Genomic DNA, 12,495 nt, shown 5'->3' on the forward strand with positions numbered 1-12,495 from the left:
AGTGATCCGCCCACCTCGGCCTCCCAAAGTGCTGGGATTACAGGCTTGAGCCACCGTGCCTGGCCCTTTTTTTTTTTAAGATAGGGTCTCGCTCTGTTGCCCAGGCTGGAGTGCAATGGCATGATTATGACCCCTTGCAGCCTGGAACTTCTAGGCTCAAGTGATCATCCTGTCTCAGCCTCCTGTAGCTAGGACTACAGGCAAGAGTCACATGCTTAGCTGGGTTTTTTTTTTATTTATTTATTTATTTTGTAGAGACAAGGTCTTGCTGTGTTGCCTAGGCTGGTCTCAAACTCATGGCCTCAAGCAACCCTCCCACTCCAGCCTCCTCAAGTGCAGCGATCACAGGCATAAGCCACTGTGCCCAGCCAAGACCAACATTTATGCAATAAGCAAGAGCCCTGATCTGTCCATGACATTCACATGCTGTACTCATAGCAAAGCCTCAGTCCTCATTCAACACGTTCACTCTTGTGTTCTAGCTCATTTGTCCAGTGTATCTCCTAGCTCATGGCAGTTGAAAGGCAGGCTCTCCCTTCCCATCTCCCTTGCACACCACCCAAAGTTTTATGATCTCACTCTTCTAGTCCATGTGCCACTCGCCAAGCCACATGCCATGGGGCTGCATCCTCCTGGGGGGCTCCTTTCCCTGATTTGCACAGACACTAGGCTAGTGGTTGACCTTCCAGTGGTCGTTGATATGGGAGTAGAGATAGCCAATGCTTGTGCAGGAGGGACAACCCTGAACTGCTGAGTCTGAACCTGTAATAGTTGTTTTATCCTGAAATAAAATTATAATTTTTATGTACCTGAATAAATAGGTGATATATTTATACTAGTTACAATGTGCAACTATTGTTCAAGACGAAGGTGCTGTTGTGACAAACAAAATCCCCAAAAGAGCACTAGTAAATGGTCATTTTCTTAATTGATGGCCATTTTAATGCATGCTGCCCATTAAAAACACAAGAGCCTCAGGGAAAAAGAAAAAAGAACTGGCTGGGCATGGTGGCTCACACCTGTAATCCCAGCACTTTGGGAGGCCAAGGCGGGTGGATCACCTCAGGTCAGGAGTTCGAGACCAGCCTCGCCAACACGGCAAAACCCCATTTCTACTAAAAATACAAAACATAGCTGGGTGGCATGGCACATGCCTGTAATCCCAGCTACTCAGGAGGCTGAGGCAGGAGAATTTACTTGAAAGCGGGAGGCAGAGGTTGCAGTGATCCGAGATTGCACCATGTACTCCAGCCTGGGCAACAAGAGTGAAACTCTGTCGCAGGAAAACAACAACAGCAGCAACAAAAACTAACTTTGACTAAGTCTCACATTCTATATAAGTAATATTAAAATGAATCACAGATTTAAGTGTAAAATGTAAAACTTAAAACATTTGTAAAATCTTCCGGACCTAGAGCTAGGCAAAAAGTTATTAGACTTAACACCAAAAGCATGATCCATTAAAAAAAAAAAAAAAACTCACTGAGAGCTGGGTGCAGTGGCATGCACCTGTAGTCCCAGCTACTTGGGAGGCTGAGGCAGGAGAATTGCATGAACCCACGAGGTTGGGGCCCGGCTTGGGCACCTTATTGGGACCCCACCTAAAAAAAAAAACCTCACTAAACTAGACTTTATAAAAAAATTTTTAAAGTTGCTCTGTGTTCTGGGCATAGTGGCTCACATCTGCAAAGTAATCTCAGCACTTTGGGAGACTGAGATGGGAAAATCACTTGAGCACAGAAGTTGGAGACCAGTCTAGTCTCCACAGTGCAATTCCATCTCCATGAAAAAAATTTTAAAATTAGCTGGCCTTTGTGGCATGTACCCATATTCCCAGCTACTTGGAAGGCTGAGGCAGGAGGATCACTTGAGCCTGGGAGGTTGAGGCTGCACTGAGCCATGGTTGTACCACTGTGCTCCAGCTGGGGTGATAGAGTGAGGCCTTTCTGAAAAAATTAAAAAAAAAAAAAATTGCTCTGCAAAGGACCCTTTTGAGGATGAAAAAAAGCTACAAAGTGGGAAAAAAATATTTGTAAGCCATATGTCTGACAAAGGAATAGTACTAGCTAGAATACATACAGAACTCTGAAACATTGAGCTATTTAGTATATAAAACTCACTTTTGTGAGTTTTTGTCAAGGTTAATGAGCTGTTCCTCCCAAAAGCACTTCTTGGCTTCTGAGCAAAAAAAGCCAGCCACAGGCCGGGTGCGGTGGCTCACGCCTATAATCCTAGCACTTTGGGAGGCTGAGGCGGGCAAATCACCTGAAGTTGGGAGTTCGAGACCAGCCTGACCAACATGGAGAAACCGCATCTCTACAAAAATCCAGAATAAGCCAGGCGTGGTGGCACATGCCTGTAATCCCAGCTAATCAGGAGGCTGAGGCAGGAGAATCGCTTGAACCCGGGAGGCGGAGGTTGTGGTGAGCCAAGATTGAGCCATTGCACTCCAGCCTGGGCAACAAGAGCGAAACTCCGTCTTGAAAAAAAAAAAAAAAGCCAGACACAAAAGTATGTAGAATACATACTCTAGAATTCAAGAACAGACAAAATTAATCCATGGAGACAGAAATCAGAGCAGCAGTTGTCTCTGGCTGGGGAAGGGAATTGACTGGAAAGGGGCACAAGAGAAATTTCTAGAACAGCATGGTCTATATGGTAGCCGTAGTCACATGTGGCTATGGGGCACTTTAAATGTGGTTAGTCTGAATTAAGCTGTGTTGTATGCATTAAATACACATTCGACTTGGAAGACTTTATGAAAAAAATGTAAAATATCTCATTAGTAATTTTCAAAGGTTGATTACATGTTGAAATAATTTTTGGCTGCACTAGGCTAAAAAGTGTATATCATTAAAATTAATGTATCCAGCCAGGCATGGTGGCTCACACCTGTAATCCTAGCACTTTAGGAGACTGAGATGGGAAGATTGCTTGAATCTAGGAGCTCAAGACCAGCCTGGGCAACATAGTAAGACCCCATATCTATAAAAAAATTTAAAAATAAATAAGTAAAATTAATATTTCCTATTTTTCTTCACTTTTTAAAGAAGAAAAACTGTAAAATTACATATGTGGCTCACATGATATTTCTACTGAACAGCCCTGTTTGGGAGTAATGAACAAATTCTGTATCTTGGGATATTGAGTAATAGGTAGATATATTTGTTCAAATTCATCAAACTATACGCTTAAGATCTATGCAGCTCCATTGCACTCCAGCCTGGGCAACAAGAGTGAAACTCCATCTCAAAAAAAAAAAAAAAAAAGATCTGTGCAGTTTACTCTATGTAATTATACCATAAAGCCCCATGACCTTTCTACCACTCAACATAACCTCCCTGAGGAGTATGTGACCTGTGAAAAACACCGACTACAAAGACCAAACTACAAACGACTACAAAGAGTAGTAAGGACTACAGTAAAAAAAAAATTTTTTTTTTTTTGAGATGGAGTTTGGCTCTTTCGCCAAGTCTGGCATGAAGTGGTGCTATCTTGGCTCACTGCAACCTCCACCCGCTAGGTTCAAGAGATTCTCCTGCCTCAGCCTCCCGAGTAGCGAGGACTACAGGTGCACACCACCACACCCAGCTAATTTTGTATTTTTAGTAGAGATGGGTTTTTGTCATATTGGTCAGGCTGGTCTTGAACTCCTGACCTGAGGTGATCCACCCGCCTCGGCCTCCCAAAGTGCTGGGATTATGGGCATGAGCTACCACGCCCAGCCCAGTAATGATTTTGAACAAGATACTCTGTATTGGTGGAAGCTTCCATTCTCAGCATCTTGTTTTGTTGTTGTTGTTGTTATTATTACTATTATTTGAGACATGTTCTCACTCTGTCACCCAGGCTAGAGTGTGGTGGCATGATCACGGCTCACTGCAGCCTTGACCTCCTGGGCTCAAGCAATCCTCCTGCCTCAGCCTCCCAGGAAGCTGGAACCACAGGCGCATGCCACCACACCCAACTAATTTGTAAAAAGTATTAGCTGTAGAGATGTGGTCTCCCTATGTTGCCCAGGCTGGTCTCAAACTTCTGGGCTCAAGTGATCCTCTCACCTCAGCCTCCCAAAGTGCTGAGTTATAGGTGTGAACCACTGTGCCTGGCCCATTTTCAGCATCTTGAATGGAACCACTGGTGTCTGTAAGTACGTACAGAAAATACATAAGAAGTGATAATTTGGGTTCAGAAAACTCTCTCAAGAAGACATAGAAGGGCCAGTGCGGTAGGTCACACCTGTAATCCCAGCACTTTGGGAGGCTGAGGCGGGAGGATCGCTTGAGCCCAGCAGTTTGAGACCAACTGGGGCAACAAAGTGGAAATCCGTCTCTACCAAAACAAAATACAAAAAATTTAGCCAGGCATGGTGGTGCACACCTGTAATCCTAGCTATTTGGGAGGCAGAGGTGGGCACATCACCTGAGACTGGGAGGTCAAGGCTGCAGTAAGCCATGATCACGCCACCGCACTCCAGCTCAGGCAACAGAGTAGCCTGAAATACTTGGAGTCAGGAGGCATCCACACTGCAGGGTTTTTTTTGGAATGGGTGGACAAAGACCCCAGGAGAAGAGTGCCCAGGAGTCAGGGATAGGGGCTGAGTCAAGACATTTTTCCCTTGATAGGATTACTAAAATACATACAAGGCTAGATCTTAGTTTTCTAGGAAGAAAACCTTTGAGGTAGCCGGGTGCACATGGTGGTTTGTGTGTAATCCCAGCTACTCAGGAGGCTGAGGAAGGAGGATTGTTTGAGTCCAGCAATCCCAGGATTTTGGGAGGCCAAGGCAGGCAGATCATGAGGTCAGGAGTTTGAGGCCAGCCTGGCCAACATAGTGAAACCCTGTCTCTACTAAAAATGCAAAAAATTAGCAGGGCATGGTGGCGGGTGCCTGTAATCCCAACTACTTGGGAGGCTGAGGCAGAATTGCTGAACCCGGGAGGCGGAGGTTGCAGTGAGCCCAGATAGCGCCACTGTACTCCAGCCTGGTGATAGTGGGAGACTCCTTCTCAAAAAGAAAAATAAAAAGAAAAACATATTTAAATGTGTGTGTGTCTCTGTGTGTGTGTATGTGTATATAAAACAAAACTTGATGCTTCTCTTTGAACAGGGACTACAGAATTATAGAATGTCAGAAGGTTAAGAAGGCTGCATACTCAGAGTTCATAAGAGACCAAGTGAAATTTCACACACGTATGAAGGCTGTATACTTCAAATCACAGCCTTACTGGTTTTAGGGATTAGGCTCAAACTCCAGACCATTTAGGAATCACAGAATGTTCTCCAAAAGGTAGAGCACATCTTGTCCAAACAGCCTATTTTACAAACAAACTAAGGTCTGCAGAGATTGAGTAACTTGCCTAAAGCCACACTAAGTTAGGAGAGGAAGGGTTGGGATTTGCTTTCCTGTCAACTAACTCCCAAATGGAGGAATACATGCATGCCACTGAGGTTTAGAAAGCATGATTTGTAAGCTAGAAATACAACATGTTTAGTTCTAAAGAGAGAGGCACTGGCAGAATTGTTCCTACCCTTCATTATTAGGACACTCCCATGGCAAGGCCAACCCAGAAGATGAAATTACAGCCTGCATGTTGGCCTGTTGAATGTATGACCAGTTTTATTTCCATCCTCAGCATAAGTTCAGGCCTGTCCACCCATCTCCAGCAGCCCCACCTTTGCTTAGGCAGTTTCCCCGATGGGAACCTTCTCCCTCCTACTCCCCAGACACAGTTACTATACTGTGGGCCTCGGGGTCACTGTAAGAATGGACCAAGCCATCATTACATAAGCATTCCTGTAAAATAGCTCACCCCTAGGACAGGTTGCTCACTGACCCATGCGATGGGTTGAACATGTCCTTGGCATCAAACTGTGTGTTAAGCATTTTCTTATGGGACCTCATTTAACCCTTACAACACACTATTTATACATAAGAAAAGTCAAGGCCAGGCATGGTGGCTCATGCCTGTTATCTCAGCACTTTGGGAGGCTGAGGCAGGCAGGTAACTTGAGCTCAGGAGTTCAAGACCAGCCTGGACAACATGGCAAAACAACATCTCTACAAAAAAATTCAAAAATTAGCTGGGTATAGTGATGCAGGCCTGAAGTCCCAGCTACTGGGGAGGTTGAGATAGGAGGATCACTCAAGAGTTTGAGGCTGTAGTGAGCTATAATCGTGCCACTGCACTCAGCCTAGGTGACAGAGCGAGACCTTGTCTCCACTAAAAAGAGAAAGAAAAAAAAAAGTCAAGTTCAGCTTAAGTGAAAAAAACTACTCAGCTAGAAAGTGGTTCATTTGAATCAAGATACTGCCTGGATCCAAAGTTTCATCTGTAGATTGAAGTAAAATGGAGGCCAGGATCAGCCGCTCACCTCTATAATCCCAGCACTTGAGGCCAAGGCAGGAGGATGGCTTGAGGCAGGGGTTTGAGATCAACCTGGGCAACACTTCATAACCCCATCTCTACAAAAAGTTTTAAAATGATCTGGGTATGGTGGCACTCGCCTGCAGTCCTAGCTACTTGGGAGGCTGGGATGGGAGGATCGCTTGAGCGCAGAAGTTTGAGATTATAGTGAGCTATGATCGTTCATAACGATTGAAGCACAAGTGAGATTTCACGGAAGTGCAAAGGCTTCAAGCTGCAGACCTATCCTTTCAGGAATCAGGCTGTAACCCCAGGCTCTTTGGGAAGTCTCCCCACTCCTATTTCCACAAACCAGATTCCTCCTGCTTTGATTGACATCTTTAATGGTACTGCAAACTTTCTGCCTTGAATCAGTGTGTCTATGGTCTTCCCCTGTAGACTCCTTCTAGAAAAATAGCTCTGTGCGTGAAAACAAACTCATTCATCTTTTTATTACCTTTACATGCTTCACAGTAGACCGCAGCAATGTACAGCATTCAAGGTAGAGGAGGGTAACTAAAACAGATGTGTACCATTCACTGATTCCAACAGCCAAGTTCAGAGTTATTTTCTACTGTTACATTTAGACTGGAGGATCCCCAGTGGAATGCATAGGGATATCGTCACCAAATCATTAGTAAATCATGTTTTGGAAATTATGGGAAGAGTCTATTTCTTGTACCTATTTATGGTTACCACCCAAAACACTTCCAGGCTTAATACAAGGCACTCATATAGAAATAGCATTTTGTAGTTTTCCATGTGTGTGTAAATCGTTGGTCACAAGAACAGAAAAATAGCTCAGCAGCTCTCTGAGCTATGTGATGTAGGCAAAAATGTATCAAGCCCAGAGAGACATAAGTGTGGGACTTCAGTCATGCTGCCCCCTTCCCAGGAACAATTGTTTAAAGGCATTTTGCTCCTAACTAGCTGCTTCACCCATTACTTTCAGGTTTACAAAATTTGTGATACAAAGAACAAGGTATAACGAATCAATAGCTTAAATCATTTTAATGTACATTCTTGGTAAATCACTTAGGAACTGTCTCTTCTTTTCATTTATTTATTTATTTATTTAGAGACAGAGTCTCGCTCTGTCGCCCAGGCTGGAGTGCAGTGGTGCGATCTCGGCTCACTGCAACCTTCTCCTCCCGGGATCAAGTGATTCTCCTGCCTCAGCCTCCTGAGTAGCTGAAACTACAGGCACCCGCCACCACACCCAGCTAATTTTTGTATTTTTAGTAGAGACAGGGTTTCACCATATTGGCCAGGCTGGTCTCGAACTCCCGACCTTGTGATCCGCCCGCCTCGGCCTCCCAAAGTGCCAGGATTACAGGTGTGAGGCACTGCGCCCTGCCTTCTTTTCTTTTAAAAACCCACTTGTAACTGCTGCTCATCGGAGCATATATTCAGGGCAACTTGAGTCTATGCTCCTGGGTTGCAGTCTGAAAACTTGCCCCAAATAAACTCTCTACTTATATTACTTTTGCCTCGGTTTTTTCCCTTAGGTCTACAGTCTTATATGATCATAGCCATCCCCATGGAGAGTGGTCCACAAAGCCCACTTACCCCTCTGTCCCTACCATCAGCACCAAGTCACTGGATCCCCAGCTCTGAGCACCACACCCAATTCTGAGAGGCTTTAGCCACTGATCCCTCTGTCTTCCCAGCTCTGAGTGTTCCCAACACCCTGGATGCAGCTGCCTCATAGACAGCCCCAGGCCAGCTTTAGGGGAGGTCTGGAGGAAGGCTGCTCAGTCCAGGTTTCTCCTTGAATTCCTTCCTTGGAGGTTTGCTGAAGCCCCAGACTAACCCATCCACCTTCCTTGGGAAAGGAGGCATGTGGACAGGGGGAAGGAGTTGGTCGTGAGGAGTTCTGGAAAGCAAAGGACAGCTTTTTCTTTCCTTCTGGGGAGAAAGACTCTGGACTGGCTGTGGGGGCTCACGCCTGTAATCCCAACACTTTGGGAGGCTGAGGCAGGTGGATTATTTGAGGTCAGGAGTTTGAGACCAGTCTGACCAACATGGTGAAACCCCATCTCCACTAAAAATACAAAAGTAGTTGGGCAGGTGGTGTACACTTGTAATCCCAGCTACCTGGGAGGATGAGGCAGGATAATTGCTTGAACCCAGGAGGCGGAGGTTACAGTGACCCGAGATCATGCCATTGCACTCCAGCCTGAGGCAATAAGAGTGAAATTCCACCTCAAAAAAAAAAAAAAAAGAAAAGAAAAGAAAAGAAAAAGAAAAAGACTCTGGACAGCTCTGCCTCAAATGGAGAGGAGGACGTCCAGCAGACCCAAGGACTGGACATGTAGCTGGGCAGAAGTCACCACCTTGGTAATCAGCTAGGAGAAATAATTGGGTTCCAGAAAGAGGCCACCAAGGAGGGGATCCTCCCCTACTTTCAAAGCAGTCAGAATTCCCACCCAGGCACCAGCAAGGGTTTCCAGGGACCAGCCCTGCCTCAAAGGAAAGGCTGAGAAGAAGAGCAAGCTTTTTCTGTTCATCGGCCCAACAACACAGCAAGTAGGTAGTAAGAGTGATGAGCTAACCAGCTCAGAGGGTAGGTAACATGCCCGACGTCATACAGCCAACAGGGAGAGGAGCCAGGGCTGTCATCCAGGACAATATAACTTCAAAGTCCTTGCTTTTTTCTATCAGGCAAAATCAGGATCTGATTAGTAGGCTGGGTGCTGGGCATCAGGAAAGCAGGCTGTGTGTGAGCAGATCGGAGAAAACAGAGGACAAAAGTCCAAGTGCATTCCTCACCATGGCACTTGCAACACTAAATTGTGCTCAACTTGATTTATTTCTCCTCCCACGAGGCTGCAAGTTCCTGGCAGGGTGAGGACTGAGTTTTGTGGCCTCTATACCCATAGCACGTGCTAGGCACTTGACACAGAATCTGTTCTCAGGAATGTTTGCTGATGGTTTCAGCCCTGAGGCTTCTTTTTTTATTTTTATTTTTTTGAGATGAAGTCTTTCTCTGTCACCCAGACTGGAGTGCAGTGGTGCAACCTCCACTTCCCAGGTTCAAGTGATTCTCTTGCCTCAGCCTCCCAAGTAGCTGGGATTACAGGCATGCACCACCACGTCTGGCTTTTTTTTTTTTTTTTGAGACGGAGTTTCGCTCTTGTTGCTCAGGCTGGAGTGCAATGGCATGATCTCAGCTCACTGCAACCTCCATCTCCCAGGTTCAAGCGATTCTCCTGCCTCAGCCTCCCTAGTAGCTGGGATTACAGGCAAGTGCCACCGTGCCCAGCCAATTTTGTATTTTTAGTAGAGACGGAGTTTCTCCATGTTGGCCAGGCTGGTCTAACTCCTGACCTCAAATGATCCGCCAACCTTAGCCTCCCAAAGTGCTGAGATTACAGGCATAAGCCACCATGATTGGCCTTTATTTTTTTTTATTTTTTTGACACGGATTCTCGCTCTGTCACCCAGGCTGGAGTGCAGTGTTGCAGTCTTGGCTCACTGCAATCGCCGCCTCCCAGGTTGGAGCAATTCTCTTGCCTCAGACACCCTAGTAGCTGGTATTACAGGCCACGCCTGGCTGATTTTTGTATTTTCAGTAGAAGTGGGGTTTTACCATGTTGGCCAAACCGATCTCCTGACTTCAAGTGACCTGCCCACCTGGGCCTCCCAAAGTGCTGGGATTACAGGAATGAGCCACTCACGCAGCCTTTATTTTTATTTTTTGAGTCTAGGTTTTGCTCTGCCGCCCAGGCTAGAGTGCAGTGGCATGATCATGGCTCAATGCAGCCTTGAACTCCTGGGCTCAAGTGATCCTACCACCTCTGCTTTTCAAAGTGCTGAGATTACAGGCATAAACCACCATGCCCGGCCTGAGCCCTGAGGCTTCTGAAATGGAAAGTAGGAGAGAAATCAGGTAAAACCACCACAGTTAGCCAATACGGGTACAAGCACAAGGGAGTGGAAGGGGCAGAAAGGAGGTAGGCCAAATACTCAGAAAATCAGCTCTCTGGATAAACGAGTCTCCTCCTGACACAGCAATAAGAATTTCTCTGAAGCTTGGTGCTCTCAGAGGCCCCAGGGCTGTAGCAGGTAAGTGACCTATTTTGCTTATAGACAAAAAAGTCCAAGGTCAGGAATGTTGCCATGTGGCCTGATTTATTATTTGTTTATTTATTACTTTGTTTGTTTTGCATTAGGCAGCCTCCTGAGCCACAGTAGGCTGAGAGACTCCCCTTTGGTCTGATTTAGTATGATAAAATATGCACACGCTGGGGAGTAACTTTCCTTAGAGTCCTCCCAGCCTGAGGGGGCACCCATGAGTCCAGAGGAGAAGCTTAAGAGACTAGGGGGTCAGGGGAGGGCTGAACTTGTCTAGGGAGACCCTGGGAAGCAGTGAGTGACTTCCCAGGGTCACTGGGAAGAGGACCCCACTGTCCTCATCTCAATCCCATCTACTGACCAGCCTTGATCCACTTAGTTTTCTCAGCAAATTAGGCAGAGTGATGTTAAGGCGTTGCATGCTTTCTAGCATTCAGGAATCAGTAAGTTCAAAAATTGTGATCTTGGAGTTTCAGCGAAAAAGGAGTCTGCATGTCCCTCCAGCTCTTCCTGCTTAGCCTTTTTAAAAACAAAAACAAATCTAGTTCTCTGAGACACAGCTTTGTTCTGACTTCTCCTTTTTCCACGTCCAGGCCCACACCCCATCTGATGTTGTTGAAAGTGGTGTCCTGACCACAGACTTAGTATCTGTCCTCATTGAGTGGTAGGACAGGCTCAGTGGTGCACAGGGCTCCCCAGTGGTGCTGCTGAAGCTAACAGCACTGATAGCATTGGTGGCAGCCTGCTCTCTGTGACTCAAGCACTTTCACATTTGCCATCTCACGGGGTCCTCCCAGGGACTGGTCACACCGGAAGGCAGCTTTACTTACTGTGCTGCTGCAGAGGCAGTGAAACTACTGGGAACTGAAATCCTCTGCCAGTTTCCATCCCACCCCTTGCACTGAGGACAGAAGAAAATAGGCCCAGGAGCAGGCAGCAAAGAATGAAAGCCATGTTAGTGAGCAGCTGATGAGGAGAGAGGAGACTTCTAAGTTTAGTGGCCTGGGTCGGGGAGAATGGGGCTGATCCCCAAGTTTGCCCATGAAGGGGTTCCAACTCAGAGGCAGTGGCCTGGGCGTACAGCATAGGCCTTGGCCCTTGCCCCTCCCCATCGGAATATTCTCCTTAAAGCCCACACTCCTTGCCCTCTGTGCCCATAAAGGAGAAAGAATCGAGAGTCTTGGACCAGAACTCGAAGTCCCTGCAGCCACCAACCAAGGCCCCCTGCCAAGTCCACCAGGCCAAGCCAGCTTTTCCTATTGCCTAGGTGCTGGTAGGGGGCGGGTGAGGGGCGGGTACCTTCCCCCCGGTGCACTCGTCCAGAGGTGGGGCTTCCGAAGCTCGGCGGGACCTCCAAGTTCCTCTCCCAGGGAACTGCCCCGCCCCCTCTCTTCCCGCGGAGGGGCCAGTACCTGAGGAAGCGGACAGCCTGCAACCTCGCTTCCTGCCAACTCCGAGAGAGGGCGGCCCGGGCCCCCAGCACCCCCGGGCTCCCGGCGCACATTCTCCCCAGGCGCAGCATCCCGACGTAGGCTGCAGTGGCTCGCATCGCCCAGCGTCCCGGCCCGAGTAAACTTTTAAAGTGAGCCGGGGCGGGGCGGGCGCGGAGCAGGCGGGGAGGCGGGGAGGGTGGCCTCTGCCTATGGGGTGCGGCGGACTCGGTCTCGGCCGGCGGGGCGGGGCGAGGCGCGGCGGTGGCGACTTCGCGCGGGGCCACCTTCCCCTCGGACCCCGCGACCCTCCCCCTCCCACCCTCTAAGAATAGCCCTGGTTTCCTCTGGATCTGAAGGCCCCAGCTGCAGTCCGAGACAGATCTTCCTCGCGACCATTCTCAGGGGCCTGGATGTTAGAGGCGCAAACGTTTGTTGATTTCCCAGAGGGAGAGCCAGCCGCACATCCGTGCGGGGCCGGATGGCAAGGTCAAGATCCGTCCATCCCCTGCCCCCTTTAGCGCTCGGGTCACGTGCTGGCCCCGCTGCTTGCAAGCCAGGGGCCAAAGGAGCAGGCGCGAAGC

At 47.8% G+C, this 12,495-nt stretch overlaps 1 protein-coding gene across 1 annotated transcript in view; it reads right to left on the minus strand.

Annotated features, from left to right (window-relative positions):
• ACSF2 (acyl-CoA synthetase family member 2) overlaps positions 1-12,120 on the minus strand; it is a 48,925-nt gene extending 36,805 nt beyond the window's left edge. Inside the window, exon 1 of the mRNA XM_023204447.3 lies at positions 11,894-12,120. Within this exon, the coding sequence (XP_023060215.1) occupies positions 11,894-12,030 (137 nt within the window). The 5' untranslated portion in view covers positions 12,031-12,120. The remainder of the gene's footprint in view (positions 1-11,893) is intronic.
• Between the last annotated feature and the right edge of the window lie 375 nt (positions 12,121-12,495).

This window comes from Piliocolobus tephrosceles, chromosome 16 (genome assembly GCF_002776525.5).
Source record: "Piliocolobus tephrosceles isolate RC106 chromosome 16, ASM277652v3, whole genome shotgun sequence".
Classification (NCBI taxonomy): domain Eukaryota; kingdom Metazoa; phylum Chordata; class Mammalia; order Primates; family Cercopithecidae; genus Piliocolobus; species Piliocolobus tephrosceles.